At 47.2% G+C, this 25,479-nt stretch overlaps 9 protein-coding genes across 9 annotated transcripts; 5 read left to right on the forward strand and 4 right to left on the reverse strand.

The window, feature by feature from the left end:
* The first annotated feature begins 2,408 nt into the window (after window positions 1–2,408).
* P175DRAFT_0500317 (uncharacterized protein) lies at window positions 2,409–2,947 on the forward strand. The gene has a single exon (XM_040896932.1). It carries the CDS (start codon window positions 2,479–2,481, stop codon window positions 2,794–2,796), a length of 318 nt encoding a protein of 105 aa, XP_040752808.1. The 5' UTR covers window positions 2,409–2,478; the 3' UTR covers window positions 2,797–2,947.
* On the forward strand, window positions 2,840–5,803 carry P175DRAFT_0508394 (putative ARID/BRIGHT domain protein (SWI1); the record flags this gene model as incomplete). The annotated part of the gene is made up of 1 exon (XM_040898347.1): window positions 2,840–5,803. One exon carries the CDS (start codon window positions 2,840–2,842, stop codon window positions 5,801–5,803), a length of 2,964 nt encoding a protein of 987 aa, XP_040752809.1.
* A 1,287-nt stretch (window positions 5,804–7,090) lies between these two features.
* P175DRAFT_0435679 (mitochondrial 54S ribosomal protein mL49) lies at window positions 7,091–7,567 on the reverse strand (the record flags this gene model as incomplete). Its single annotated transcript, XM_040893748.1, has 2 exons — window positions 7,091–7,141; window positions 7,196–7,567. Coding segments are annotated over 2 exons (423 nt in total), but the record flags the coding sequence as incomplete, so codon positions are not given.
* Window positions 7,568–8,179: 612 nt separating this feature from the next.
* P175DRAFT_0476503 (eukaryotic translation initiation factor 3 subunit E) lies at window positions 8,180–10,254 on the forward strand. The gene is made up of 3 exons (XM_040895277.1): window positions 8,180–9,460; window positions 9,534–9,728; window positions 9,800–10,254. Exons 1-3 carry the CDS (start codon window positions 8,319–8,321, stop codon window positions 9,816–9,818), a joined length of 1,356 nt encoding a protein of 451 aa, XP_040752811.1. The 5' UTR covers window positions 8,180–8,318; the 3' UTR covers window positions 9,819–10,254.
* An 878-nt stretch (window positions 10,255–11,132) lies between these two features.
* On the reverse strand, window positions 11,133–11,641 carry P175DRAFT_0508397 (uncharacterized protein; the record flags this gene model as incomplete). Its single annotated transcript, XM_040898348.1, has 3 exons — window positions 11,133–11,315; window positions 11,392–11,433; window positions 11,525–11,641. 3 exons carry the CDS (start codon window positions 11,639–11,641, stop codon window positions 11,133–11,135), a joined length of 342 nt encoding a protein of 113 aa, XP_040752812.1.
* Window positions 11,642–14,367: 2,726 nt separating this feature from the next.
* P175DRAFT_0530916 (ArsA family ATPase) lies at window positions 14,368–15,514 on the reverse strand (the record flags this gene model as incomplete). Its single annotated transcript, XM_040899826.1, has 3 exons — window positions 14,368–14,410; window positions 14,467–15,056; window positions 15,128–15,514. 3 exons carry the CDS (start codon window positions 15,512–15,514, stop codon window positions 14,368–14,370), a joined length of 1,020 nt encoding a protein of 339 aa, XP_040752813.1.
* A 612-nt stretch (window positions 15,515–16,126) lies between these two features.
* On the reverse strand, window positions 16,127–17,247 carry P175DRAFT_0544761 (aminoglycoside phosphotransferase family protein; the record flags this gene model as incomplete). The annotated part of the gene is made up of 2 exons (XM_040900386.1): window positions 16,127–16,642; window positions 16,683–17,247. The coding sequence occupies 2 exons, from the start codon at window positions 17,245–17,247 to the stop codon at window positions 16,320–16,322; spliced, it is 888 nt and encodes a 295-aa protein (XP_040752814.1). The 3' UTR covers window positions 16,127–16,319.
* Window positions 17,248–18,047: 800 nt separating this feature from the next.
* P175DRAFT_0185444 (hydroxyisourate hydrolase) lies at window positions 18,048–19,158 on the forward strand. The gene has a single exon (XM_040892528.1). The coding sequence runs from the start codon at window positions 18,128–18,130 to the stop codon at window positions 18,710–18,712; it is 585 nt and encodes a 194-aa protein (XP_040752815.1). The 5' UTR covers window positions 18,048–18,127; the 3' UTR covers window positions 18,713–19,158.
* Window positions 19,159–21,384: 2,226 nt separating this feature from the next.
* atfA (bZIP transcription factor atfA) lies at window positions 21,385–23,582 on the forward strand. The gene is made up of 2 exons (XM_040896933.1): window positions 21,385–22,947; window positions 23,002–23,582. Exons 1-2 carry the CDS (start codon window positions 21,815–21,817, stop codon window positions 23,213–23,215), a joined length of 1,347 nt encoding a protein of 448 aa, XP_040752816.1. The 5' UTR covers window positions 21,385–21,814; the 3' UTR covers window positions 23,216–23,582.
* The last annotated feature ends 1,897 nt before the right edge of the window (window positions 23,583–25,479 follow it).

Raw genomic sequence — 25,479 nt, forward strand, 5'->3', positions numbered from 1 at the left:
GTCAGAACCAGCCCAATTTACACAACCTTTCTGCACGAGTTATATTTATGCATGCTCGTAATAACACATACTCTGTACTGTCATTGAACAGTCCTCAAATCTAGAGTTTACGGGATAGTAGAAGAAAGACGTAAAATTTCAAGAGACCTAATCAAGACCCCTGCCCCTGATGATAACAGACCAGCCCGAGATTACAGGTAGTTACCGTACAAATGGTAGGGAACCAACTACCGATCTGGTCTTCCAGATCGTTCCAACAAAGTACCTACTCCGTATTGCTCAGACTACTCAATAATCCTTGGAGGCAGATCAGTCGTAATCAAATCCCATTGTGTGTAACCGGAATAAGATCCTACATCTTGTCATCCATCTGGTTTCCCATGCTGCACCTAATCCAGGTTTAAGTAACCAAGATTTCGTCCTGGGCACAGCAATCAGAAGGATAATTCAGTTGTCCATGAATTCCATTTCAGGATGGCTGCAGACTCCATGCTTTTGTGGCCGTAATCCATCCCTTCTGAACTGATCCATGTCTTCAGAGGTAACCTAACCACTTCCTACCATAAACAGTGGTGGAGCATCATATGGACGTGGCAGGTGGGACAATCAACAAGCCATCGAAGGCTCCTAAAAACCATAAGACCTCGGGGAATGGAATTTTGCCTATATTTGGGCTGGGGTGCAATGGGGGGGTTATCAAACAGCGTTTCAGTTGGTAGATGCCCATCCATACCTGTCAGTGCACTCAAGATTGGGCGGATCATTTCCATTAGGCGAGTTGGTTGGGACGTGAGCAGTTATAAGTGAAGTAGGCACCCTTTCATTCTGTCACCATAACCAGCCTCTTCTATTCCCACTTTCCCCCCCCCCTCTCTCTCCTTGTTAGATTTGATCATTAGAGTGTTTCCGTTGTCATCATTCTTCCTTCCTCTGCCTTCGATCATTACAGTTTCCTTTCCCCTTTTGCTTTCTACCCCTCCCCCACGCTTCTTCTACTAACAACCAGATATATATATACCTACAGGTACAGGTGGCCGGGGTAGCTACTCTACCGCCATAGATATCTTACATGGTTCACCTGGAGCATTTACCACGTTTACTAACTGACCATATCGCCACCAGTTCTAAATCAATGGATCCCATTCAGGATTCGTTATTTGAAACTTCTGGAGACTGACGATGTACTCCGTACAAGCCTTGCATATTAGTTAGTTAACTAGTTAACTAACCGAGCTGCTTACTAACGAGAACAACCAACATGAAATCACTTGAGGCTCTCTCCATATCGCGGCTTTCAAGAATCCAAAGAAGGAGGTTTTAGTCCCAAGTGATATCCCCCGAGTTACTTAATATGAAGTCGACTTCCGAATCGAATAATGTGATCTCAACAAGTGAATCACGGCCGGAAGCGAAACGGTGGCCACCAGGATCCATTCCGGAGCGGAACAAATATAAATCCAGGCTGGGCAATCTGGGTTTCCCCTTTTTTTAGCTTTTGCCTTTTTACCGCCGTCTGCTAAAGGGAGCGAGCGAACTGACTTGCTTCTCCTGTGTTCTGCTGCTGCTACTGCTGGCCCCCCTAATAATATTACTGCTCAGATTTGGTAAAATAACTTACCCACGAGAGTTATACACCAGTCCCCATCGTTCCTTTCATTTTCTCCTCTTGATTTCTCGAGGCGTCTTTTCCCCGTCCCCATTCCTCACTTTCCACTTCCCCCAGTGGTGCCTCCACTTTACCTGGCTGGCTTTCCCAAGCGATCCCCTTCCCTCAGGACCCCCCTGCCCAAGTCCAAGTCCAGCAGGAGAAAACCCTTTTTTTAAGGAAATATTAAAATAATATATTAAAATAAAATACGCGGTTCCAGTCCCTGGATATTCCGTACTACGGTGTATGGTGGTGCTCTTTGATCAAGGTACGCCTTTCATTTCTTATTCCCCCTTCCCACACCCCCGCTGCCTATCTTCCGGTCATTATTGAATTTGTTACACACCTGGCACACCTGTGGCCACGCACTTAGTGCCTGGTACTGGCCACTCACTCACTCTTCTACTGGGTCTTTCTACCCGGCCTGGTACTACCACGCACGTTGCGAACCTCTCTTCTCCGATCCTGATACTACTACTACCACCACTACCACTCCTCCTTGTACTGATTCATTTTCAACGTTTTTTTATTTTTAATTATATATTACATTACTGTTATTGTTATGCCTGTTTGGCAGCAGCCCCAGTCCGCTGTCATTTGCTGATAGTTTCTTTTCACGCACCCTCCAGAGCCGTCCTTTGGTCCTCTTTTTTTCTGCCTCTGCGGTACCACCTCCGATGGTCCCGTGACCTCCATACCTTCTTCGCACTCTCTTCCCAGGCTTCCAACCACTGCTGTTTTCGGGCCCGGCTTCCACCCTCCGCTTGTGAGTCGGCATTTTAGTTGTCCAGCCTTGTCGGTATGTACATCCTTTTTGATCCCTTTTTGATATGTTTGTTTCAGTCTGGTGCGAATTAAATGGGGTTTCTGCCTTTTATTGTGTTTCCCCATCAAGGTTTGACACGCTGGGATGGTTTTGTTTCGGGTGTGCTGGTTGCTTCGCCTTGGTCGTGTCGCAGACCAAGTCGCGACCAACCCGCAAGCTCCTCGCCAACCGGACGCGTCAAGATCTCTTCCCCAGTCTGCGATTCGTGGATCTTATCTCAGTCAATGGCTGGGATGGAAAAATGATGATGACTTGGTTACCCTTGCTGTTATCAGTCGCATATTCATGGATGGAAAGGTTGCATGTGTGTCATCTTTTCTGACAGCTCTTTTTGTCTTGCAGATGGGTTGGTAAAACCGCACGACATGAATGCCTGGCTAGCTGACGCCTCGAACCTCCCAAACCATGATAATGGCGCTTTTCACCAGGCGACCATTGATCCCTCCGCAGCTTTCCTCCATACCTCTCCCACTCCCCCGGATCCGAATCAATTCCAGCGCATGTTCAACGGTGTACCGCGAAATGCGTCCCCTGGATTCACCAATCCTAACCAGGTAATCCCATCCAAGCGACCACGGCCGGAGGATGGGATGTCCATGTCGCCTCGACAAGCCCCCGGTGGGTTGGCTGCCTCGCGATCGCAAACTCCCCACCAAGTGCCTTTCCCCGGCTATCAGGGACCTGTCAATGGAGCGCCACAGTTTCCTCATCATCCGGCGCAGTATCAGCACCTCCAACAGGGCGCATCCCCAAATGTCTCGCAGTCTCCCATCATGCAGGATTTTGACCAAAATGCTGTACAGAGGATGGGAACTGCCTCCCCCAGCCCGTTTTCGTCGGCTGGCCCCCATGTCGGCTCCCATATGTCCCCATCGCAATCGGATCATCCAAGTAGGGTGAACACGCCACAGAATAACTCCTTCATGCCTGGTCAGCCTTTCCCTCAGGGGATGGGGCCACAATTCTCCCCTCCTGCAATGACGACCGCCAGTGTTCAGGCACCCATGCAAGCGCAGTTTACTGGTATACCACAACAATACCAGCAAGCAATGGCCGCTCAACAACAACAACAACAACAGCGAATACATGCCATGCAAATGCAAGGCCAAAATCGCCCGATGAATATGAATCCGGCTATGGCGGGACGGCCTATGGCAGCGGGAATGAATGCTATGGCTAATCCTCAACAAATGGCCGCCATTAGGCAGATGCAGCAGACCATGTCAAAACCCCCCAACCCGGAGGGTTTCATGCGGTCACTGCAGAAATTCATGATGTCTAGAAGCTTACCTCTTGACCCTAACCCGATTGTCTGCGGTCGACCCATCAACCTTGTTCAGCTTTACGCCACAGTCATGAAGCTAGGAGGCTCCAAGAAGATAACTGCTGCGAACATGTGGCCAGTAATAGCCCAGCAGCTCCAGTATCCTCCAATGCAGTTTCCTATGGCCGTGCAGGAGATTCGAGATCACTACCAGCGAAATCTAGCTGCTTATGAGCAAGTTTTCCTGAGCACACAACAAAAGCAGTTTGCCGAGCAAGTCCAGCAGCAGCCATCCATACCACGGCAGCCTTCTGATCCATCAGGCCTCCAGTTCCAATCACCTGCAGCCAAGCAGGGCCAAGTGTTCGAGAACCCTCAGCAATTAGGACAAGTGTCTCCTAATACTGCATTAACTCCGAACAATGCGCAACAAAATGCTTCAAACGGGTTCGCCACACCGACGCAAGTCAAGGCACAAAGTAAACAACAATCGCAACATCGCCTCAGTATCTCTCGCCAATCTCTGCCACCAGCAACTCCCCACGATCTAAATGGCCAATTATCGACACAGTCGCCCGTTCAGTCCGAGAAAGGCCTTAGCTCAACAACGGGAAAGCCTTCTGATATTAATGACCAGTCGTCTAACCAACCCCTTAAGCATCCGATTGAAGAGACCTTCAAACCTATGGTGCTAGCGGAAAACAACAACCTTCATGGACCGATCGCTCTGGATGAAATGTATCAAATTGGGGAAGATATCTTGAGACTGAAGCCTAACGTGCCTACGTTTGGAGAGCTTGGAGTTATTGACATCCACGCCCTAACGATGAGTATCAAATCAGGTATCCACGCAGAGATGCGCATGGCACTGGATACACTAGTTGCTATTTCTTCTGAGCCGGCAATCCAGATTTCACTTGACAACTGTGAGGACCTGGTTGATAGTCTGATGGAATGTGCGGAAGATCAGGCCGAGTTGCTCGCAGAACATTCCCCAGAGGTCTCCGATATGATGCTATTACCGTCTTATGAAGAGATCACACGCGGCTGCCAGTCCGAATGGACTTCCCTAACCTCCGTTGCCGAGTTTGGAAGCCTTGAGTATGAACTGGATCGTGCTGTTGATAGACTTATCTGTATCACCACCATCCTACGGAACTTTTCTTTCATCGAGTCCAATTTTGACATCTTATCAACACCGCCTGTTGTGCAGTTTATTTCGACCATTATTCGTTATCTCGGGACTAGGAACATGCTCTTACGAACTCATCAGAACACCTTGGATTTTATGAAGGACACTGTCACATATCTGAGTAACGTGGGTCATGCTATCCATCTACCAAGTAAGGAGGAGACAGAGAGCCTCCTACACTTTCTCCTGTCGTTTGCTCCATTCCCAGGACCAGCAATTGCATCAGACGGACTCATGTTCACCTCTTATAACCCTTCGGTACATAAATATACACCCGCTGCCGTTGATAGTTTGGCCAAACTTCTTGCCCGAGATGAGCCAAACAGATCGTATTTCCGCTCGATTTTCTGTCCCGATGGAACCCCTCAACCAGAATTGCTTACTCGAGCTTTTGCTCTTGCGATCTGTCCTGTTCCTGACCAACCTAGGAAACCGCTGGCGATCGCCGATATTCGCAAAGTCTTCCTTATGCAAGGCCTCTTGGCGGCAGATATTATCTCAGGGTTCGCCGACGGATCAACTGCCAAAGCCTGGCTTGAGTCTGCTGATGGGTTTGCCATACACCTCCTTCGCCTCTCTTGTCTCCTCAGTACAGAACGAGTTCCTCCACCCAACACGAATGCGCGGCAATCCCATGCCGCTCGAGCTCAGGCCGAAGCCGAAGCTGCTGCTTATTCCTCTATCATTAATCGGGGGTTGGCAATTCTTCGGCGTTTAGCCGAGAAATCAAAGTATGCTGATACAAACTCTACCTTGAGGTTTCCCTCAGGGATTCTTCCCAGAAAAGAAAGCTTGTTAGGTGCACTGCTGATGCCAAACGTCGATCCGGGCGTTGTTCGACAATTGATCACGTATGCACGGCTTGCGGAATAAAAAAAAAGGGGGGGGGGGGATGAACAGGTTACGGTCCTATTCTATTTTTTGATTATTTTCCAGCGAAGACGGCACGAATTAGCTCCGGATGTGCCTTGGGTGACGTTTCCTTTCTGTCATGTCTTCTATTCACTTTTTGAGTAAACTATTATCCAACCTTTTTTTTTTTCATTTTCTTTTCCTACTTTCGTCATTTCCCTTGTCTGGCGCCGGTGGAAAGATTATTGTGAGGCGTGACATTGTGTATCCTTGTGTGTTTATCGCTGTACAATGCTCAATACCCTCAGGCGAAAAGAGCTTATGATGTCTCAATGGGTACAATCATATCATAGTTGCATTTGGGCATCCTTTCCATTCTTCTGCTATCAAATGTAGTGATCATTCTTGCAGTCCCTCTTGGTGGGCTTCAGAGCCTATCGAAAGGTTCATGGTACGACTGGGAGAAGTATCACTACCTAGTACTTAGTACTTATCCGAAGGGCCAATGACGACATCTAAGCCATCAGACCATGCTTAGATGCCGTCAATGTATCGGAGATGCGGACACCAATCAGGCCATTCGTCGAGACTAAAAACTATGGAGCCTATAAACACTCCTTACCATGATAATCGATTCAAAGACAAAGAGCCATGAGATCATTGGACATGTACTATTACAGAGAGAGTGCCTAACCCATACGACAGAGCCAAGTAGAACTACCCAGTAGCGGTGGAAAAAGCAACAAAGCGAGAGAAGAAGAAAAAAGGCGACAGAAAGACAACCCCACGCCAGAAATACAGAAGTCAGGAGAGAAATTTAGCGATAATAAAAGAGACAAGGGGAGAGAGAACAATAAGACGAGAAGAAAAGAAAGGATAACAAAGAGATGCAACATAACTCCCGGAGATAGTAGAAAATACACAAGAGGGAAAAAAGTTACGATGATTGGAGATGAGATGGAGAGAGAGAGAGAGAAACAAAAAATAGGGGGGAGGATAAAGTTGAATCAAAAGAGCATGGCTTTGCTGCGGATGATGGTTGAGGAGTTTTGTATCCTTCTTCCCTCTCGCCCCGTTCATTCACCTGCGGCTTGCCTTGTATTCTGCTTTATTATCTTAGCCTGTCGCTTGCACATATTTTTTTAAGGTTGTCTTCTTTTTAGTTCTTTTTTCACGTTTATTGCAAATCACCTGGTAGGGCTTTTTTTTTCGTTCGGTAGATATACACGGATATCAAAGTTCAAGAAGTGGATAACGCAGTCGAGGAGAGGATGGACCAGGGGTGCACAGATGATGGTAGAGTCACGGTTAAAAATTGCGCTCTAAAAGAAACTTTTGGATTTCGGGTTTTCGCCAGCCCTGTTTGATATTGATTAGTTTCAGGACAAGTAATACATTTTTGGGGGAGCATACCTTGACTATGATATGCCCCGTAAGTCGGTTGATAGTGACATCAGGAGACTTGGGTGCATGAGAATCACTAGATTCAAGGCCAAGGTACTGTGCAAGGTCGTTCCTCAAAGCATCCAGGTCACCTTCCGTTTTCTGAATCTTGGTTTGCTGCTTGGTTCCACCAGCCTTGGTAACGAGATATACAGGAAGTTGGTTGGAGGCTGTTCGACGGATGAAGTAGGGGAGGTTTGTGAGTTGCAGGCTAGAGGCAGATGGTGGAGGACGAGTAGTCGAAGAGGTATTTTCCTTAACGGTCTGGGATTGGCGTTGCAGTTGCACCACAAAGGTTCGACGTTGCTGTGTAGAAAAGGCTACATGCGAAGGGAAGCGCTGGGATAATTGAGATGATGTTCCTGGTATGAAAGTTAGCACTGAGAATGTAGGGATTTTTCGGTTTTTTTTTCTTTTTCTTTTTTGTTCCTGTTTTCTGTCCAGATTTTGCTTTATGTCTATACAGTACCGGACGAGTACCGGTGGCAGACGGAAGAGCTAGAACTTACGGGTGCTGAGGGATCTAGACTGCAAACAGCATGAAGAGACTGAGCTATGTAATCCTGAAGAAGCAATGGGTTGTGAAGCGCGTCGCAGATAGCCTGAGAGTGCCGTCGTCGACTGCTTGCGAACAGCGGAGGCTGGTAGAGACTGCACGAGAGACGCCATCGGAGCAAGGAAATAAACCAAGGTATAGCTTGGGTGAGATGTTGGACGCGCCCTCCGAAGAATTAAGAGACCCCGACCACCGAGATCAACGGCGTAGGATGAGGAAAGGTGTTGGGACAAGTTGACAAATGATACGATATTAAGCCATTCGGAGGTCGACAAAAGCACGACTTTTTGCTTTCTGCGCGGAGACCTGCCACTAGTCCCAGTGGGGTTTAGCGCCCCAACCAGCCCTCCCGCCCACATTTTCGCCAGCGCAAAAGATGAAAAGATGGCCGCACACTACGGAAAGAGATCGTTACCTCTTGTTGTCCGCCATCATCTTCAACCCCTCTCCTCCTCTATCCCTCTCCTTTCACTCGTCGACTCTTCATCCTCCCCCTCCTCTTCCTCCCCCCCCTACTCTCTCTCTCTGCTGTTCATCATGGCAGCTAACGTTCCTCCTTCCGCTGAGACTCTCCTCAGCGGTGCCGCCGCCCACCCACCCAAGACCGCTGAAGAGATCGCCAACCAGTATGACTTGTTGCCCAAGTTGATCCCTTATCTCGACCGTCACTTGGTTTTCCCCCTGCTCGAATTCAGCTCCGGCCAGGATGATGAAACCGTGGTTGTCCGTGCGAAATACGAGCTTCTCAAGCACACCAACATGACCGACTATGTGGCCAACCTGTGGAAGGAAATCAACAACTCCGATTCGATCCCCAGTGAATTTGTGAAGAAAAGGGAGGAGGTCCTCGCCAAGTTGCAATTTTACCAGGAGGAGAGCGCCAAGATTACCGAATTGCTGCAAGATGAGAGTGTGGTGGCCAACCTGCGGAGCGACAAGGTTGCCAACTTGAGGTTCTTGGAGGAAGAGCACGGAGTCACCGTTGAGATGCTCAACAGCCTTTACGATTATGGTCGATTCCAGTACAGCTGTGGTAGCTATGGAAACGCTGCTGAGCTCCTCTATCAGTTCCGTGTTCTTTCCACCGACAACGACAAGGTTGCCTCCGCCACATGGGGTAAACTGGCTTCGGAGATCCTCACCACCAACTGGGAGGCTGCCATGGAGGAGGTCCAGAAAGTCAAGGATTCGATTGAAACCCGTCTATTCAACAACCCTCTGGGTCAGCTCCAGAACCGTTCCTGGTTGATTCACTGGTCGCTCTTCCCTTTCTTCAACCACGACCCCGCCCGCGATGTCCTCACCGATCTCTTTTTCTCCCCCGCCTACATCAACACCATCCAGACCAGCTGCCCTTGGGTTCTGCGATACCTTGCCGCCGCTGTTATCACCAACCGTAACCGTGCACACAAGAACAGCAGCCTGTACCAGAAGCAGCTGAAGGATCTGATTCGCGTTGTCCGCCAGGAGGGATACGAGTACTCCGACCCCATCACCGACTTCGTCAAGGCTCTGTACGTCGACTTCGACTTCGAGGAAGCCCAGAAGAAGCTTGGTGAGGCTGAGGATGTGCTGCGCAGCGACTTCTTCCTTGTCTCCGCCGCCGATGCTTTTGTCGAAGCTGCCCGGCACCTGATCTCTGAGAGCTACTGCAAGATTCACCAGCGCATTGATATCAAGTATGTACCTTTTCTGATGGGGGAATTCCAGAGCAACATTATATGCGTATAAAGCAGTACTAACTATGACTAGGGACCTATCGACCCGTCTCGGACTCAACCAGGACGAGGGTGAGAAGTGGATTGTGAACCTGATCCGTGATACCCGAGTGGACGCCAAGATTGATTACAAGGAGGGCACAGTCATCATGAACCACCCCCCTCAGTCCGTATACCAGCAAGTCATCGAGAAGACGAAGGGTGCATTCTTCCGGACACAAGTTCTCAGGTTCGCCTTCCTGGTGTTTTTTTTTTTTTTTCCCCCACTTTTTTCTCTCAACTAACCTGAGATTTTTATAGTGCGGCCGTTGCGAAATAAACAGCCTCCTTTGCGCCCGTTTCGCTTTGAAAACAAAATTCGTCTTTTCCCATTCAATTGTTGGTTCTGTTCATGTTGGTAGTATTCCCCCTGCAGAGTGTATGGGCTTCTTAAACGATGGAAACCTAGCAGAGTGGCATCAGGCCGGCGTTCAGGTGGTCCGCTTTCGATTTCGTTTTTTTATCCCTTATTTCCTTATTATTACTACTATACTATCCCGTTTTCTCCAGAATGGCTCTCCTGCTTTTAACATAACAAGCATGATATTCCGATCCTTTCCGGGCGCTGAGAGGCACCAAGAAGGACTAGATAGAGAGGAATGGAGGAGAGAGAGAGAGAGAGAGGAAGAAGAAAAGGGAAAAATTGGAGAGAGCAACTCATATCTTTCTTTCTTCCATGCTTATCTTTTTTTTTTTTTCCTTTTTATTTTCGGATAGGAGATGCTTCTCTGTTCACGACCCAAAAATCGTCTTCATGTATTGATTGACCTGATCGATGTTGTTACGAATGATCTATAGAGATGATTGAAAAAAAAATCTACCGATTCTAGGGCTATTATTATCTTTTCTTCTTCTTTCTTTTCCAGTAGATAATTCTATCCCTGTTACATGTTTTCGAAGTCCCAAAAGGGAATGGAATGGATAAATATCGTATCCGAATCTCTCACCAGAGGTATATTCAGCTAACTAATAATTCAGTCCAGCTGTTGATTTATTACTTCTACGTTACCTCCCATTCTATTATTCAGGTACGTTTTATCGATTTGTTCTTCTAATAGGTACTAGGTAGTAGTAGTAGTAGTAGTAGTAGTAGTAATACACACAATGCCCGACTTCCGAATCATCTATAGCTCACTTGGAAGGATTTAAAGCAGAAGATAAGAGGCAAGAGAAACGAGAACAGCAATGGATAATCCAGTATAAGAGAGAGAGAGAGAGAGAGAGAGAAACGGAAAAGAAATCTAAGGATATCTTTGCAGTTCGAAACAAGCAAGCAAGCAAGCACTGATCTGATCGAGAATGGGAACGAGAACCGAGAGTGCGAATCAGTGTGAGGAGATTTCTTCTTGTAGAGAGAGCTCTGTATTTTCGGCTGAAAGGTAGGCTAGGTAGGAAAAGAGAGGAATCGTAGTGCTGAGGTTCTAGAGCCAAGATAGAGGGTAGTGTAGTGTAGTGCAGTGTAGTGTGATGTAGGATATCAAAGAACTCATGATGGATGACGCTATACAAACAAAAGAGATCGGGTATTAGGCATGGTCTTTAATATAGAGGTGGAGTAGGTAGCGATGGGAAGATATATATATAGCATTGTAGATTATCGTCCTCGATAATCGCCTGGACGACGACGAGACCCTGATGAAAGCCGAACCGGTATAATCTCATTGATGTAGGGTTCTGACTGGGGATTGCTGGAGCTATTGACAGTGCCACCTGCCATTCGGAGCGACTCTTGTCTTTCATATTCTCGCGACATGATCGTGAGGTCGTCTATTTGTTTCTGTTGGCGAGGATGTTAGCGACGATGCCCTAAAAAGGAAGAAAGTCGAGAAGGATGAGGAAATATGGACAGAGACCCTTGTTAAAGGCATGCCGACAATCAAATAACCTTCGCGCCCCTTTTGACCCATAAAGAATCCAAGTTAGGATAGCTCATCCCCCAAGGTATATATATATTTATAAGATTCTCTCTTTGGGTCTGAGGTTTACCTGGTAAGTATATGGCCGGACTGTAGCAGAGGGTCCGAGGAAGTATTGGATTTGTCCTAGAACAATATGTCGAGAAAGTCCATATCCCGGTAACCAGTACTGTTGAACTTGAGACATTGTTTGTTTATACTCTGGTAGGAATATGTGTAAGTATGTATTGTATATATGGCTGAGAAAAGTCCTTTGGAGGAATCAAAAAAAGTACATCATCCGGGATGATGACGGACGGCGGCAGCAACGATAGTTATGAAGACTCAGGTAAGCAAACACTTACGCAAGACTTTTATAGAGGTATAAATATTCCACATATTCATTTCCATGCAAGGAGATATTAGGCAAAGGAACGAGGAATTAAAACGGTCAGCGCTTCTACGTGGAGATACCCTTTAAAGGTCGGAGACGCCCAGGAACAGAAGGACTCGCGGTCTGATCAGCCCAGCCTGTAAAACATTGGAGACAATGAAAAGGTTCCGGGCAAGATCGCACCTAGGCAACTAGAGAAACGCATAATGGATCCTACCTATGACAGGCAGTAGGAAAATTTGCTGGGAGAGCGCTTTAGGTCTGCTGTTCATGTCGGACCCCGGCGAAACCGCCTCACTCTTTTTCATCCAACCCCCTTTGCGCCGGTAATAATAATAAAAAAAAGTGAGGCTTGAACCACCAGAGAAGCTAGTTCCTTCCCACAAATCCAGGCAATATTATGAAACTGCCAATGTCTTTGGCAGATTGCTGCGCCCGCAAGTGTTTCTTCTTCTTGTTCCTTTACCTTCTTAACCAATTCTGCGGTGAACCTGTCTCCTGCACCTGAAGTGGTCTGCCAGTTTATGTATGATGCCGTGGCTCCAGGAATGGAGATTCCAAGGGTCCATCCGGCAGTTTCTCCTCATTTATGTTGGCGACCCTCACTCGTCCACTCGAGTCTAGGGAGTTAAAGAGGTTTCTTACGGGCAGAGGAATTTCTTTCGTTTCCAGCTTCCGAGTGCTAGCACCCCTCCAACAGGAGCGAAATGACACCTGCATGAAACTGGGGGCCATAGTATAAAACTTTCGTGCGCAAAAGATCTGAAAAAAAGAAGAAAAAAGAAAAAGAAACCACGTTAAGTTCAGGCGGTCTTGGACTTCAAGAGAGAGCCAATCATGTCTCTTCAAAGCCTGGAAGGAAGACAATTTTCTTTTTCTGAAATGGTTCCTTTTTCTCCAGTGAATCTGGAATGCTCAGCCTAAAGGTATCATGGTTGATGCAGCCGTGACAAGTGTTGGAGAGAGTCAGAGACAGATATTCCGAACCCCAATCTGGACAGAATATGCAAGAGTCCATTTCGGGCAGAATGCTTGGCTTTTGTTTTTGACGCAGCGTCTCAAGAGACCCGGAGTAATAACTATTCTTAACAGGATTCACTATGGTCACGACTATACTTTCCCGCGATCCACTGTACTGGCTCGTGCTGGGGCGTGCAGCTTCTGTCTAGCTGGCCAAGTGAAAACGAAACACTTAGTTAACTAATTTAATAGTATAATTAGTAATGGTGAGGTTTCCTCGTGACAACAGTCACCTTAATTGTTGCTTCCCTACAAGCTGTTAGTCTCTGTGGGCACATGGACTTACAGTAGCTAATCTGATATCCAATTGCAACAGCTAAAAAAGAAGGAAAGACAGAAAGAAAGAACAGGTGGCTGAATCGACCTTGAAGGGGTGCTAAAGGGAAGACCTTAAGACGCCTGCAACGCTCATTGTTCCATATCCACCATGATTGTGCGAATTATCTGTGGAGTACTCCGTACGAATGCAATTGTGTCTGCTATCGTATCCAGAGCGTAAACTTAACACTGACCGGGGGTTGATGTCTCGAAATAGGGTGAGTCTAGACCCGTCCAGCCAGTTCTGCCGCGGTAGACCGGCATATTCATTGCAGTGAGGTATCGAATCCCCAAAAGCAGCTCACTTTGTTTGCGGGTTAGAGAGATCCATCCCATTTACTGTCATGCCCGAGCTCAAGCTGACTAGGAAGACAGACATTAACTAACTGACAGCTTAAGACATTGGCAGTTTAACCCTCCTCCGGAAAAGGTCACTGAAAATATGGCTGGAGCACGAGGATCCACTCTGCCATTACTAGTTAGAATTCATCATTATCTGTCGCTTGTATGCTTGGTGATGCATGTAAGTCCAGTTTCTCAAGGATCAGAGAATATGATCTTACCGACGTAGCAAGAATGCCATAGAGAACCTTTCCGGACCAGACAACGCAAGGCCCTTGAGGTTACCAGGAAGAGCAGGCCATTTCGCAGACTGCAGCTATGTCTAAGGAGGGGATGACCGTATGTGTAAAATATCATACATACCTTGAGGGACTGAAGACAGTTCCAGCCTATCAGCTTCACGGCCTTAAGGGGTCTTCCCTACCTTGACGAGAGACTAAGCTGAAGATCTCCGAGAAAGTCGATCGTGTGATAGTTATAGATACGAATAGCCATAGCCTTGAGGGGGCCAGAGTGAGGCGAGGTGGCGAATAAGGTAGCAGCCAGTGAACAAGCAACAATATCGGGGGGGGAAGAAAAGAAAAGAAAGAGGCGAAGAGCGGATTGTAAGAGAAGGGGCGGAAAGGGAAGGGAAAAAGAAATGGATAGGAGGGGCGGATGGCAGGATAGTGCCGAAATATACGGTTTTCTGATAGTCGAGGCATTGGCTTGCCAGGTGCAAGACTCGAGATCATCATATGAAGCATCAAACTGCTTCGTGTATTATTGTCTATCTCTTTCTCATAACTCATCCAAAATAGTGATATTCGACGCAATTCTGAAAAGTCTCATACTAAACCTGTGAAGTATAATCATACCCTTCACTGAGGAGGGACATAAGGATGTACAAGCATATCGCTGAATCTGCAGTCATAGTCATCAGCCAAGGCCGCAGCAACGTATCGGACTCTCAAACTTACTTTTCAAGTTTCTCTTTTCCTCGGACTTCTTCAACCAGTAGCGGCATTCTGACAACATTGAAGTCTTCATATAGTTCTTCGATTTGCTCCAGGTACTTCTTCTGCATTTTCCTCCGCGCGTTACACTGTTCACAGTTACTGCCTTCCTTGGGGAATAGGAGTTGATTGACCACAATGGCGTGTGTGTCAATCTGGTAGCTGGTCAACTCCTGGATCATACGCTCCGTCTCATACAGGGATAAGAACTCGGCGATACAGACGCAGACGAATGTTGTCATGTCGGGGTTCTTGAACTGAGTATTGACTTCACTGATTGTCTCTCTCAGGGATTCCATCTTCTGCAGAAGCTCGTCAATATTCTGGCCACCAGGCAGCCCACCGCGAGCTCCAAGAATCGAGTTCAACATTGGCCCAAATTGAGATGATAGCTGTGAAAGCTTCGCAAGCGCTTTCTCGAGCACCGTGGGGAACTGAAGAAAGCGAAGGGTATGACCAGTGGGAGCAGTGTCGAAGACAATAACCTCGTAGGACAGGGACTTGACCTGCTTCAAGACTTCGGCAAATGACATGGCCTCGTCGACACCGGGGATCTGAGATCATTAGTGGAATGGACGATAATACCTTGGAGAGCGTCATATCCGTCTCTTGTGAGGGTACGTACACTAAAGGCAAGATCCTGCATCATGCCTCCAACACCAAGCCCAGACATATCATCACCCTGTCCCTCACCACTGGCCAGGAGATCCTGAATACTGCCGTTGGGATCGATCTCCATTGCGCTGAGGTTGGAATATCCATCAATCAGGCGGGCTTCCTTTCCGAACTTCTGACCAAAGGCATCGCTCAGGTTGTGTGCGGGGTCGGTGGAAATGAGTAGAACGGATCTGCGGACTTTTGCAAGCTGAATTGCGAGGGAGCACGAAGTAGTAGTCTTTCCAACACCTCCTTTACCTCCGACAAAGATCCAGCGGAGGGTATCCTGGCTAACAATCGACTGGAGCGTAGGCTCCATCAGATCATCGGCCTGCACAACAGCGGTTGAAGACATATCGAAAACGACGACGATAGATATCACTTAAATCTAACAGTGTGCACAGAGATTTAGTCAGACAGAACGACCTTTAGGACTCGGGGTGTTTGCTTGAAAGAGGCCAATGAGGGGGTAAACTTATCACGTACGAGGTACTTCTTCCCCCGCAACAGGTCAAAAGTTCTGGATGCCACACCGAAGCTTCGGGAAGCTGGAAGAATGGCTAGGACTTTTGCAAGACAGCCACAACTGGAATTGGTGCTTTCTTACTCTAGCTTCAAATTCAAGGAATTTTGACGATCGAAGGCGAGAAAATTAGCTACAATTATGCGCTATCAGCAGCCAAGTCAACTCAGTAACCCGCCCGTGTGTGGAAACAGGGCAGCAGAGCGTCTAAGCCGTTGCCAAAGTGGCACGTGCAAACGGCGTTCTTTCTGCCTGAGGCTACAACAGGATCGCTGCCCCGCCAATAAATTGCTTGCTTTTCTACGACGAGCTTAGCTAAACTCAACCTCCAAAGTCCGAACGTAAAGTGTCTGGATGATCACATATATACCGGAAAATGTCTGGCAACTCTTGGCTTTCTCTTTCCGTTTTAGTGCTCACCCCCTCGCCGCTTTTGCTCCCTGAGTAGAATTGAATTGCCCCTGACCGGCCTGAGCTGATCAGTGATCATTATGTAATCAAACCTGATCACTCACTGAGCCTGCCCTGCCCTGCCCTGAGCACCATGATCTGATCACTGACCTGCTTCGTATTTCAAAAAGGAAACTGGGCAGGAACCGGGAAATTAAGAGGCTCCAGGGCATGGAAGACCGAAGCATTAGCGAGATACCATATAGGAAAGCGTTCTGGTCCAATGTGACGCCAAATCTTTCCAGGACTCCTCAGTGTTGGGGGCGCCCTCCAAGACCTCTTGGCCTTTTGCATCTAAATTTGGGTACTTTCGCATTTGACGCAAAATCCTCCAGAAATTCTTTGCGTCATCATGAGCATCACCATGGACATGGAAACGCTCTTGGAGTAGCTTCTTCCACTCAGCATCTTCCTCAGTCCATCCCCAAGAGGCCGAGACATACTCGTACCACACAGGATAAAATGCAGCAAACTCCCAATCGAGTATTCCGGCCAAAGCTCCGTCTTTAACTATAATATTGCCCAAGTTGAGATCGCAATGAGTGAGGACATAGGCTGCTTTCCAAGGCTTGAAGAGGAAATGCTCTTTCAGGTGGATTGTGAAGGGTTAGGCTTATGGCTTCCCAGAGTTCAAGGTCGGAATGGAAAGGTCCATGAGAGTCTCTGTCAGAGAAAAGCAAGCTAGGGAAGCAAGGGCTTTGATCGACACTCTGTATGGAATTCGACGTGATTTGTCGCAGCTGATTGCGAACCCCAATCACTTGGTCTGCGATAGCGAGTTTCTGGGTTTCTGACAATGAGGGCCAAGCCTGCTCGAGTGTTTGTCCTTGAATCCGTTCTTGGAGTACGAAATATCGCCCATTGCTATCGACCCAATCACGCAGAACCTTTGGGACTGGGATATCAGGGTAGCTTTCAAGGTATTGGAGTGTTTTCACTTCGTTCTTTGGACCCTCGTCAGAACGTTCTTTCATAATCACTTCGGACCCAATCGACCAAACACCCCGTCTGCTTGCCCCATAAAATAATTTGACATGACTTGAATAGAAGCATTGATCTTGCTGGTCAACCGACCATCCGCATGCAATACAACCTTTGGATGATTCGGCAGTCATAAGGAAGGATTGAAGGGGTTTGAGAGAATTGCCGCGAGGGCTGACTTAGTAGTATCTTCACCGCCTCACTTGCGGCATCAACTGTCCAATTAGGAACAAGCCAAGCCATCTTCAATTTCGAAAATGAAGTGTCCAAAATGCGGCTTCAACAACGTTACCTCATGGGGAACCCTTTCCTTGTGAAAAGTGCAGTGCAGAAGTTCCAGGTTCTTAATAAGGTTGCAGTTCTTGATTAATCCACCATAAACTGTGTCCAACTACCAATTTAACATTATGGACATTCCGTGGACAAAGAAGTGAACATGGTTCTGTCTGTCTGTTATATGCTGAGGAAGAGAGTATTCTTTTGTCTGTTCCAGTCTTTCATTTGTCGTTGGAACTCTGCACAATTTTGGATAGACAACTTTCGATAACCTAATAACTACTCTCATTGAACATGCCATTAATTAGCAACCGATTTCTGCCTTTTGTAATACAGCGAGAGAAAAAATTACTGCAAATATATCTATTACCAGTTTCTCTCTTCCCTTCCTACCTACCATTTCCCGCAACAAATTCCTCCGCGCGGCTCATTTTTAAATTACAACAGCACGGTGGTGAGATCTGTATATAGGTGCATATAGTATACTAACCATAGTAGAATTCCTGAAAGTATAGGAATCCCGATTCGTTTGCTATCAGCCCCCGAAAAATCTCTTGAATGCCCCACGGTAGGTATACTCCGTAAGTGTCGGTGCTCTCCGATGGCAAGGGCGGCGGAGATAGAAAAGGCTTGGGAGATCACCAGGAACGCAAGGTAAATTCTTCATTTCTTCAATTTTCTTATTTTTCTACTACTACTCGTCATCTTCTCTTTATTTCCCCCCCCGACTCCCCCTCCATGGACCTTGGATCCAGGAGTTATACCCCGTCGAACCAGCAGTTGGGTAAAGCCGCAGATCGTCTCAGTCTCTACCAAAATCACCTTCTCCCCTTGTCTCCCGCCTTGTCACAACCACGACCTTGCACCAGCACAACCGAGTCTATCTTACAAACTCCCGCAGCGATGTCCCGCGATCCAATCACCTGCCATGTGCTGAACACCCTCACGGGCACCCCCGCCGCAAACCTACCTGTAACATTGACACTCCTGTCCGGCCCCTCGACCGCCCAAGGACCCATCACATTTACGGCAACGACCAATGCAGACGGCCGAGTCGTAAGCTGGACCCCAACAGCCTCGACATCTGCAACTGTGCCCTCGATTCTCCGTAGCCTCCCGGCGGCCGACAGCAAGACAAACTGGGCAGTCCGTTTTGAGGTCGGGCCCTGGTACGAGGCGCAGGGAATCGAAAGCTTCTGGCCCGAGGTGGAGGTCAAGTTCACAGTGAAGGGACGTGGCCAGGAAGGTGAAGAGGGATGGAGGCATTATCATGTCCCTGTGTTGCTAGGGCCTTGGAATTACTCGACTTATCGAGGTTCGTGATGATAAACTCGGATGTGTAGATCTTATTGCTTTGGGCCAGTTATCACTAGTTGGTTTAAAGGCATATGACGTACGTGGAGCGTTAAGGTTATAAGGTACTGCTTTATCTCTTTCTTTTTCTGCTGTAGAGGGTGTCTTGGAATGTTTGGGATATCTAACGCCGATTGAACATTCAAGCTTTAATACGGGCTATGTGGCCGGTATATATATATATATATATATAATCAAGCTTGTCTCATTCTCTGTTATGGATTCTGAGATCACTGTGCCCCCTCTCCTACCTAGGTGCCTGTTTTGCTTCCAGTCGTTCCTTCTGTACGTACAGCATGCATAGGCTAGACTTAGGTAGCGTACAGATCCCATTACATTCTCGGACTCGTTCTCATCTGCAGGTACGAGCTTGATCGTCGCCAAGTATATCTAAATAAATCTGTTCTATCTTCCCCATCAACATTAACCTCAGGAGAGTACAAAGATCTCGGGAAAGGGTTGTCGATCTAAGTGGAGGAACCTGGAATTATAGACGCCTCAATAATGTACTTTCTATATGTTGCACCATAGTTTGCAGTTTTATGAACTGCAGATAAGTTGGTTGAACTTCAACCAGAAGATGCCTGGAGTGTTAATTCACAATGCCTCACTGATCCTCTAGGTATACCCCGTACTTTATCGACGACCAGTAACTCCGAGATCATCCATAAATGTGGAGAGAATCAGCATTAGAAAGAGGAGGTGAAAACAGGGAACATTTGCTGATCCCTGCTCTGTAGAAGACACGAGACCAACTAATTGTTAGCATCCTCGGTATATTTCGCAGAGCTAAACTAGTACTTCTGTCCTAGTCCCAAGCACCCAATATCTGATCGGATACCAGCATATTGATCAAAGCTACTACGGCAACAGTGCGAACACTGGATCTGATGTGATCGTTACTTTTCTTCTTCGCGCAACCAAAGAAACCCCGTGGCAACACAGAGTCGGGTCAAATCCTTGGAAGCTGTTCTGGCCCTCCAACGAGAACAGCAAGTGACTCCTCACGTGATGCATGTGCACGGAACAGACCTTCCTTTGGATATTGCGTCATCACGACAACCCGTACTGGGGCCAATTAACGGGGAAAGGAGTGGTTCGATCCCACCCGTAGGTGGCCCCTGAGCAAACCAGAGACGCGCCTAATGGACTAACGCGTTCCCACTGGCCCTGACAGCATTCACCGCCCGACACCAAAGCCAGTGCGCTCTTCTTGTGATTTGTCTGGAGTCTCTGGACTCTGAGAGGCTTCAACGACAGATTCCAACGCGGTCAAGGATAGGTGGGCCTTGAAAGCGGGGACTCATAAGTAGATCCGTGATTGGCTGGGGAAATCGGGTGGGTCACAACCAACCCTCGAGAGTGGCCAATCCAGTTGGTCTGAACACACAATGAAAATTCCTGCGTCGTCACCGTGACCTCATCCTGGTTTTTTTTTTTTTCCCTTCATTAGAATCTGGCCAGATCTCCAGGTCTCCTAACAAACTCGAGAAGTGTTGGCTGTTTGTATTTAATAATCATGTTCCGAGCTCTTAGGTAGTACAAGCACCTCATTCTTGACTGATCCAACCTGGAAAGTAACATGCTGAGCCGGTTTTGAGCTGCTCTTATCCAGGCAATCTGGGTCCCCGGAATTGCGTCATTTACATTGGTTCAAAAAGTATTGCCGGAATCCACCATCTCCAAAGTTTTCTGCTCATAAAAACACGGAGGATTTGCTGCATAATATTAAATCCGTCGTGGGTTGATAATCACTGTGGTTGATTTTGGTCATTTTTCGAGTATTATTGGTTGACAGGTGATAAAGAATGGTGCAAAGGGAGCGGGAAAATTGAAAAAAAAAAAAGAAGAAAAAGAAAAAAAGAGGTTGGGAGGAAGTTTGGATATAACCAGACAGGTTAGTAAAGAGACAGAGAAAATGATCAAAATACTACAGGCCATCCGTGGGTTTTTGTATGAGTCCGCATCCAGGGTTGCATGAGTCTCAAGTTTTCGCGAAGATGCTTACCTCACCACTACTTGGCCATCGACCGCCTCCCCTCATCCTTTTTTTTCCCCCTAAAATCCTCCCTGTTCAACCCAGACTACGTCACAACTCTCTTTCTTCTTTCTCTCTACTCTAACACTTTCTTCCATCATAATCATCATCATCGTTGTTGTTGTCTGTCAGAAGCACCAGCAACTATCATAATCATCATCATACCCAGTGATCTCTATTCCTGGGGTACACCACAAACTATCACCTCTGTACAAAACAATAATGCATGAACATCATCCTCTACTTCCCCCTTAAAATTCAGTTGTGTTAACACCATACTACGTCACTTGGGTTCTCTGGTGATTTTTGCTTTACGGTCTTGACTTGCCCTTGTTGTGCAGAACCTCACGAACTGTCTATTGGGAACTTGTCGTGACTGAACCTCGGAGAGATATCTGTTCTTTTGTTTCTTTCTCTGTGTGTATTGCTTATTTCTGTTCCCTTCTTCTTCTTCCTTTTTTTTTTTTTTTTTTTTTTTTTTTTCTGGGGGTGCTCTTCCTTTTGCGCACACACACCTCTTTTGCCTCTTGCCACTCACCCCAATCACCTTTCTCTCTTCTTTTTTGTTCAACCCTAGGCTATCTGCAGCTTCTTGGGTCGACTAATATATACTGCTTGCTTGGGAGTGACGATGTCTGCGCTTGTCGCTCCGGCAGTCTTACCAACTAATACTGTTACGCGTAATTCTTCCCCCATGGATGCTAAAAAGACCAGTATCAAAATCGAAGGTTAGTCTAGTCGTCCCTTCTTTTCTCGTGTCGAGTCCGTGGAACACAGAATGTCTTTTTGTTTTTGCTTGACCCTTGATTGCGTGCCATACTTTCCCCAGATCTTCTTTTTCCTTTCAAACGTGTCGGGATGACCTCACTATTTTCGTCATCCCTCATATTTATTGTCTTTTACCTCTTTCATATATGACGTCGAAGGGTCTTATCTCTTTGCAACTATACACACACGCTCTCTCGTACGGAACGCGCTGTCGCGACTTGATGTTTTCCCCCACGACCTCTTTCGCTTACTGAAATATTATTTTGATGTGGCTTTCAGACTCACAAACTTCAACAGAATCCAAAGACCAGAAGAAACCAGAAGTTGACCCCCAATCCGTCCTGGCGCGTCCCCCACGACCAGCCGCAACCAGCGCCACCGATACCCCGGATTATTTCAACTCTGTCCACAACCCTTTCGCCCTGGAGCCAAATCCCTTTGAACAGTCGTTTGGTGGTGGTTCCTCGGGTGAAACACCGGGAAAATCGATCCTTCCTCCTGTCGCAGCCCTCACATCACCTGCACTGCCCGGCGCAAACTCTGGTGGAGGCGGCTATAACTGGTCCAACTCCTTGCGCTCAGGACCCCTGAGTCCTGCAATGCTTGCAGGCCCTGCTGGAGGCAGTGATTACTTTGATAGTATTGGCAGAGGCTTCCCGACCCCCAACGAGTCGTCGCTGCGCACTGGACTGACGCCGGGCGGTGGGGGTTCTATGTTCCCTGCCCCTAGCCCTAACTCACAAGCTCTTCTCCAGCAATTGCAAAGCGGGGGCGCGACACCGTCGACTATTGAATTCCACCGCACTGCGCTGAACGCTGCCAAGAAAAACGGCGTTGCACCTACATCTAACCCAGTTCCCGAACCCGACCAGGCTCACACCGTAACAGCAGCTATGGAAATCAAAGGAAACCAACCGGCTGCTGTCGATCCCTTTGGCCACCATGACGCCGCAGACGCCGCCAACGGACTTTTCATGCTAGCCAAGGGCGGACAACCAGCTCCCAACCAATTCACAGTAGCCGCTCAGGCTGCAATCCCACCCCAGACCGTTGAGACCAACGATAGACGCCATTCAGGCAACGTAAATGGCGTGGTAAATACCAGAAGGGAAGGCAGTGACGATGTCTCAGATATGAAGGAACAAATGAAACCAGCGGGCAAGGGCAGAGGCAAGAAGAATGCATCTACAAAGGCCACAACAGCGGCGGGCAACAGGCGCAAAGCAGAAGAGCCTGCCCAGGGATCAAATAAAAAGACAAAACTTCACACTGGCTCCGCCAGTACGGAACTCTCTTATGACGATGACTCGGAAGATGACGCACAAAGCCAGAAACCCCAAAATGATACGAAGAAAATGACTGACGAAGAAAAGAGGAAGAACTTCCTGGAAAGAAACCGGTACGTTTGCTATCCCATCTCTCTCTGTGATGAAAACCTCACTGACCGACCTAGTGTTGCGGCACTTAAATGTCGACAACGAAAGAAACAGTGGCTTGCCAATCTCCAAGCCAAGGTCGAACTGTTCACGTCCGAAAATGATGCACTTACCACGACTGTCACTCAATTGCGCGAAGAAATTGTCAATTTGAAAACATTGCTGCTTGCTCACAAAGATTGTCCAGTCACACAGGCGCAGGGGCTTATTTGGAATCCGGGATACTCTTAAGGAGAATAATATGACTTGATTATTTTTAGTTGATTTTGTACTTGCTACGGAGAAACAAACTTGCTCAAAAGCATGCTTTGGCTGAGTGACTGATTGATTACTTGATTGAGTTGGAGGTACGGAGTAGATCCCATCCGTTCACGTTCAAGGATGGAGCGAGCCATCATATGCAGTGTAGAATCTAGAGAGTAGGACAAAAATGCCTCGAACTGCACATACACCCACGCACGTACACGACACGAACCACAATTCCCACATCTGATATGATCTCTCACTTCCAGCCCCCTTTCTGAAGACTCTCCCGTGACAAATCCAATATCCCATTAAATGTGATATATGACAAAGCCAGGTACCAGAATGCTCACCGACTGTTTTTATTTTTTTTTTATTTTTTTATTTTTTATATTTTACTAGGACTAAATACCTTTCCTGTCATCATTTTGGCCCTACATACTTCGCTTCGGTCCTTGGAGTCGAGAGGAATGGAACCTGCCAAACTCAGCACATGATTCTTCAAAAAAAAAAAAAAAAAAAAAGGCAAGACACATATAGAGGAGATTAAATTCCTCCCTGAACGTGAGGGAACCGTTGCCGGATTCCGGTCTGCTTACTGTGACCGTCACTGTATAGTTAGTTAGTTAGTTACCTCGTTAGTAGTTGCACGGATCTCCAACTTGACCTGCGTCTAGAATGCAATGCTGGACCTGCATCAGCTTGACTTGGCTTGGCCGAGGGCTGGCTTCTCAGGAAGCACGACTTACACTAGCTCTCCTGATAAAACCAGGCTACGTACTCTGTAAGTATGTAAGTCTAAGCAAGTCCAGCAGTCTAATGGCAAATGGCAAATGTAACCTTGGAGGACTCGTAGGTAAGTAAGTAGGTACCTAGATAGCATGCAGTGCCATCCTCCAATGGCACGCATTGTACTAACCAACCCTGTATGCAGAGCCGATCTATATGATACAGAATGCGGGGTGCGGCCATATCTAGGTACAATGCATTATCGTACCCTAGCCTAGGTACGTACTACCGATAACTAGTTACTTGTGGACGGACTGGACTCTGGAGTGGAATAAGCCACTAACCAATAGATAATAACTATGTAACTAACTAACTAGTTACGGAGTAATGAGTATTGACTGCATCCATCCAATTCCACGGAGGGAGAACTAACTGCCTACACTCCGACAGCCCGATTCCGATTCCGATTCCCTCCTCCCTCCTCCTCCCGGATGAGGGTCGGAGGTATCAGATTGGAGTTGTCTTAGCTCTGGCCCACCACTCTACTCACTTCTTAGCTGCTGTGTTCTACGGAGTGTGCCTGCTCCCTCCAGAGCATGTAAGACTTAGTTTTGGTTGGGGCTCTTAGTTCTCCTGCGCCCGCCGGCTGTCTACGGAGTACCTAGTTAGGTATTGTTTCTGGGTGTAGATCCAGATCAGTCGGGCCGGTTGCCCGATGGGGAACTATCGATCGAGCTACGGGTTATTCAACCTTAGGTAGGTAGGATGTGGCCTTGTTCCTGCACTCAAGTCTCCTGTAGGTTCTGGATGTCATCGGGTATACATACATACCTACATACATACGTACGTACGTACAAATCGTCGGGTAGATTAGATTGGGTTAGGTTCGAGATGTCATGGGTCGGGACGGAGACGGGAGTTTATCGGTCGTTACGTGATTCTTTTCCATTGGTTTTATGTCACAATTTCCTTGTAGAGTGTTTTTCAGAGTGAGTTGATTATGATGTTGGTTGTGTGTGTGTGTGTGTGTACTCTACATAGGTGTGTACATGAATCCAAGTATGCTGTAGTAGGTAAAATAAAAGTGCGAGTTTCATAATCTAGTAAGCTTGAGTAATAGGAATCCCGAATATCCTAACTATTCTATGTGTATCAATCAATGACCAAGTAAAGTACCAAATGTAACCGAAAAATGCCCGTGATTGTTTCGCCCTTGCTTCTGATGATGCCCGACAAACTCCTTGCTAATCCAAACCAACATAATTGTGAGAAAAAAAAAAAAAAAAAAGAAAAGAAAAAGCCAAGGAACGAGGTAGAGCATGCTTGAGAGATAAGATGACAAATGAAACATGGACAGGTGAGGGTATTATTTCACGCGTGGTGGCTCAAACATTATTCGTAGTTATGCAAGGGGCGAGTAAGAGAAGAGAGAGAGAGAGAGAAGGGAAAAAAAAAAAAAAAAAAAAAAAAAAAGGGAGGCATTCCATTATGGAACCGAGTTCTACCGTATCTCCAGGGTCAAG

Source organism: Aspergillus ochraceoroseus, assembly GCF_002846915.1.
Source record: "Aspergillus ochraceoroseus IBT 24754 chromosome Unknown P175scaffold_3, whole genome shotgun sequence".
Classification (NCBI taxonomy): Eukaryota; Fungi; Ascomycota; class Eurotiomycetes; order Eurotiales; family Aspergillaceae; genus Aspergillus; species Aspergillus ochraceoroseus.

What these genes read in the sequence shown, in the direction of transcription:
- P175DRAFT_0500317 (XM_040896932.1), top strand. Translation starts at nt 2,479, where the DNA reads ATGTTTGTTTCAGTCTGGTGCGAATTAAATGGGGTTTCTGCCTTTTAT.
- P175DRAFT_0476503 (XM_040895277.1), top strand. Translation starts at nt 8,319, where the DNA reads ATGGCAGCTAACGTTCCTCCTTCCGCTGAGACTCTCCTCAGCGGTGCC. An exon ending in CACCAGCGCATTGATATCAA is followed by an intron (nt 9,461 to 9,533) that starts GTATGTACCTTT and finishes AACTATGACTAG; the next exon opens with GGACCTATCGACCCGTCTCG.
- P175DRAFT_0185444 (XM_040892528.1), top strand. Translation starts at nt 18,128, where the DNA reads ATGGACCTTGGATCCAGGAGTTATACCCCGTCGAACCAGCAGTTGGGT.
- atfA (XM_040896933.1), top strand. Translation starts at nt 21,815, where the DNA reads ATGTGGCTTTCAGACTCACAAACTTCAACAGAATCCAAAGACCAGAAG. An exon ending in AACTTCCTGGAAAGAAACCG is followed by an intron (nt 22,948 to 23,001) that starts GTACGTTTGCTA and finishes TGACCGACCTAG; the next exon opens with TGTTGCGGCACTTAAATGTC.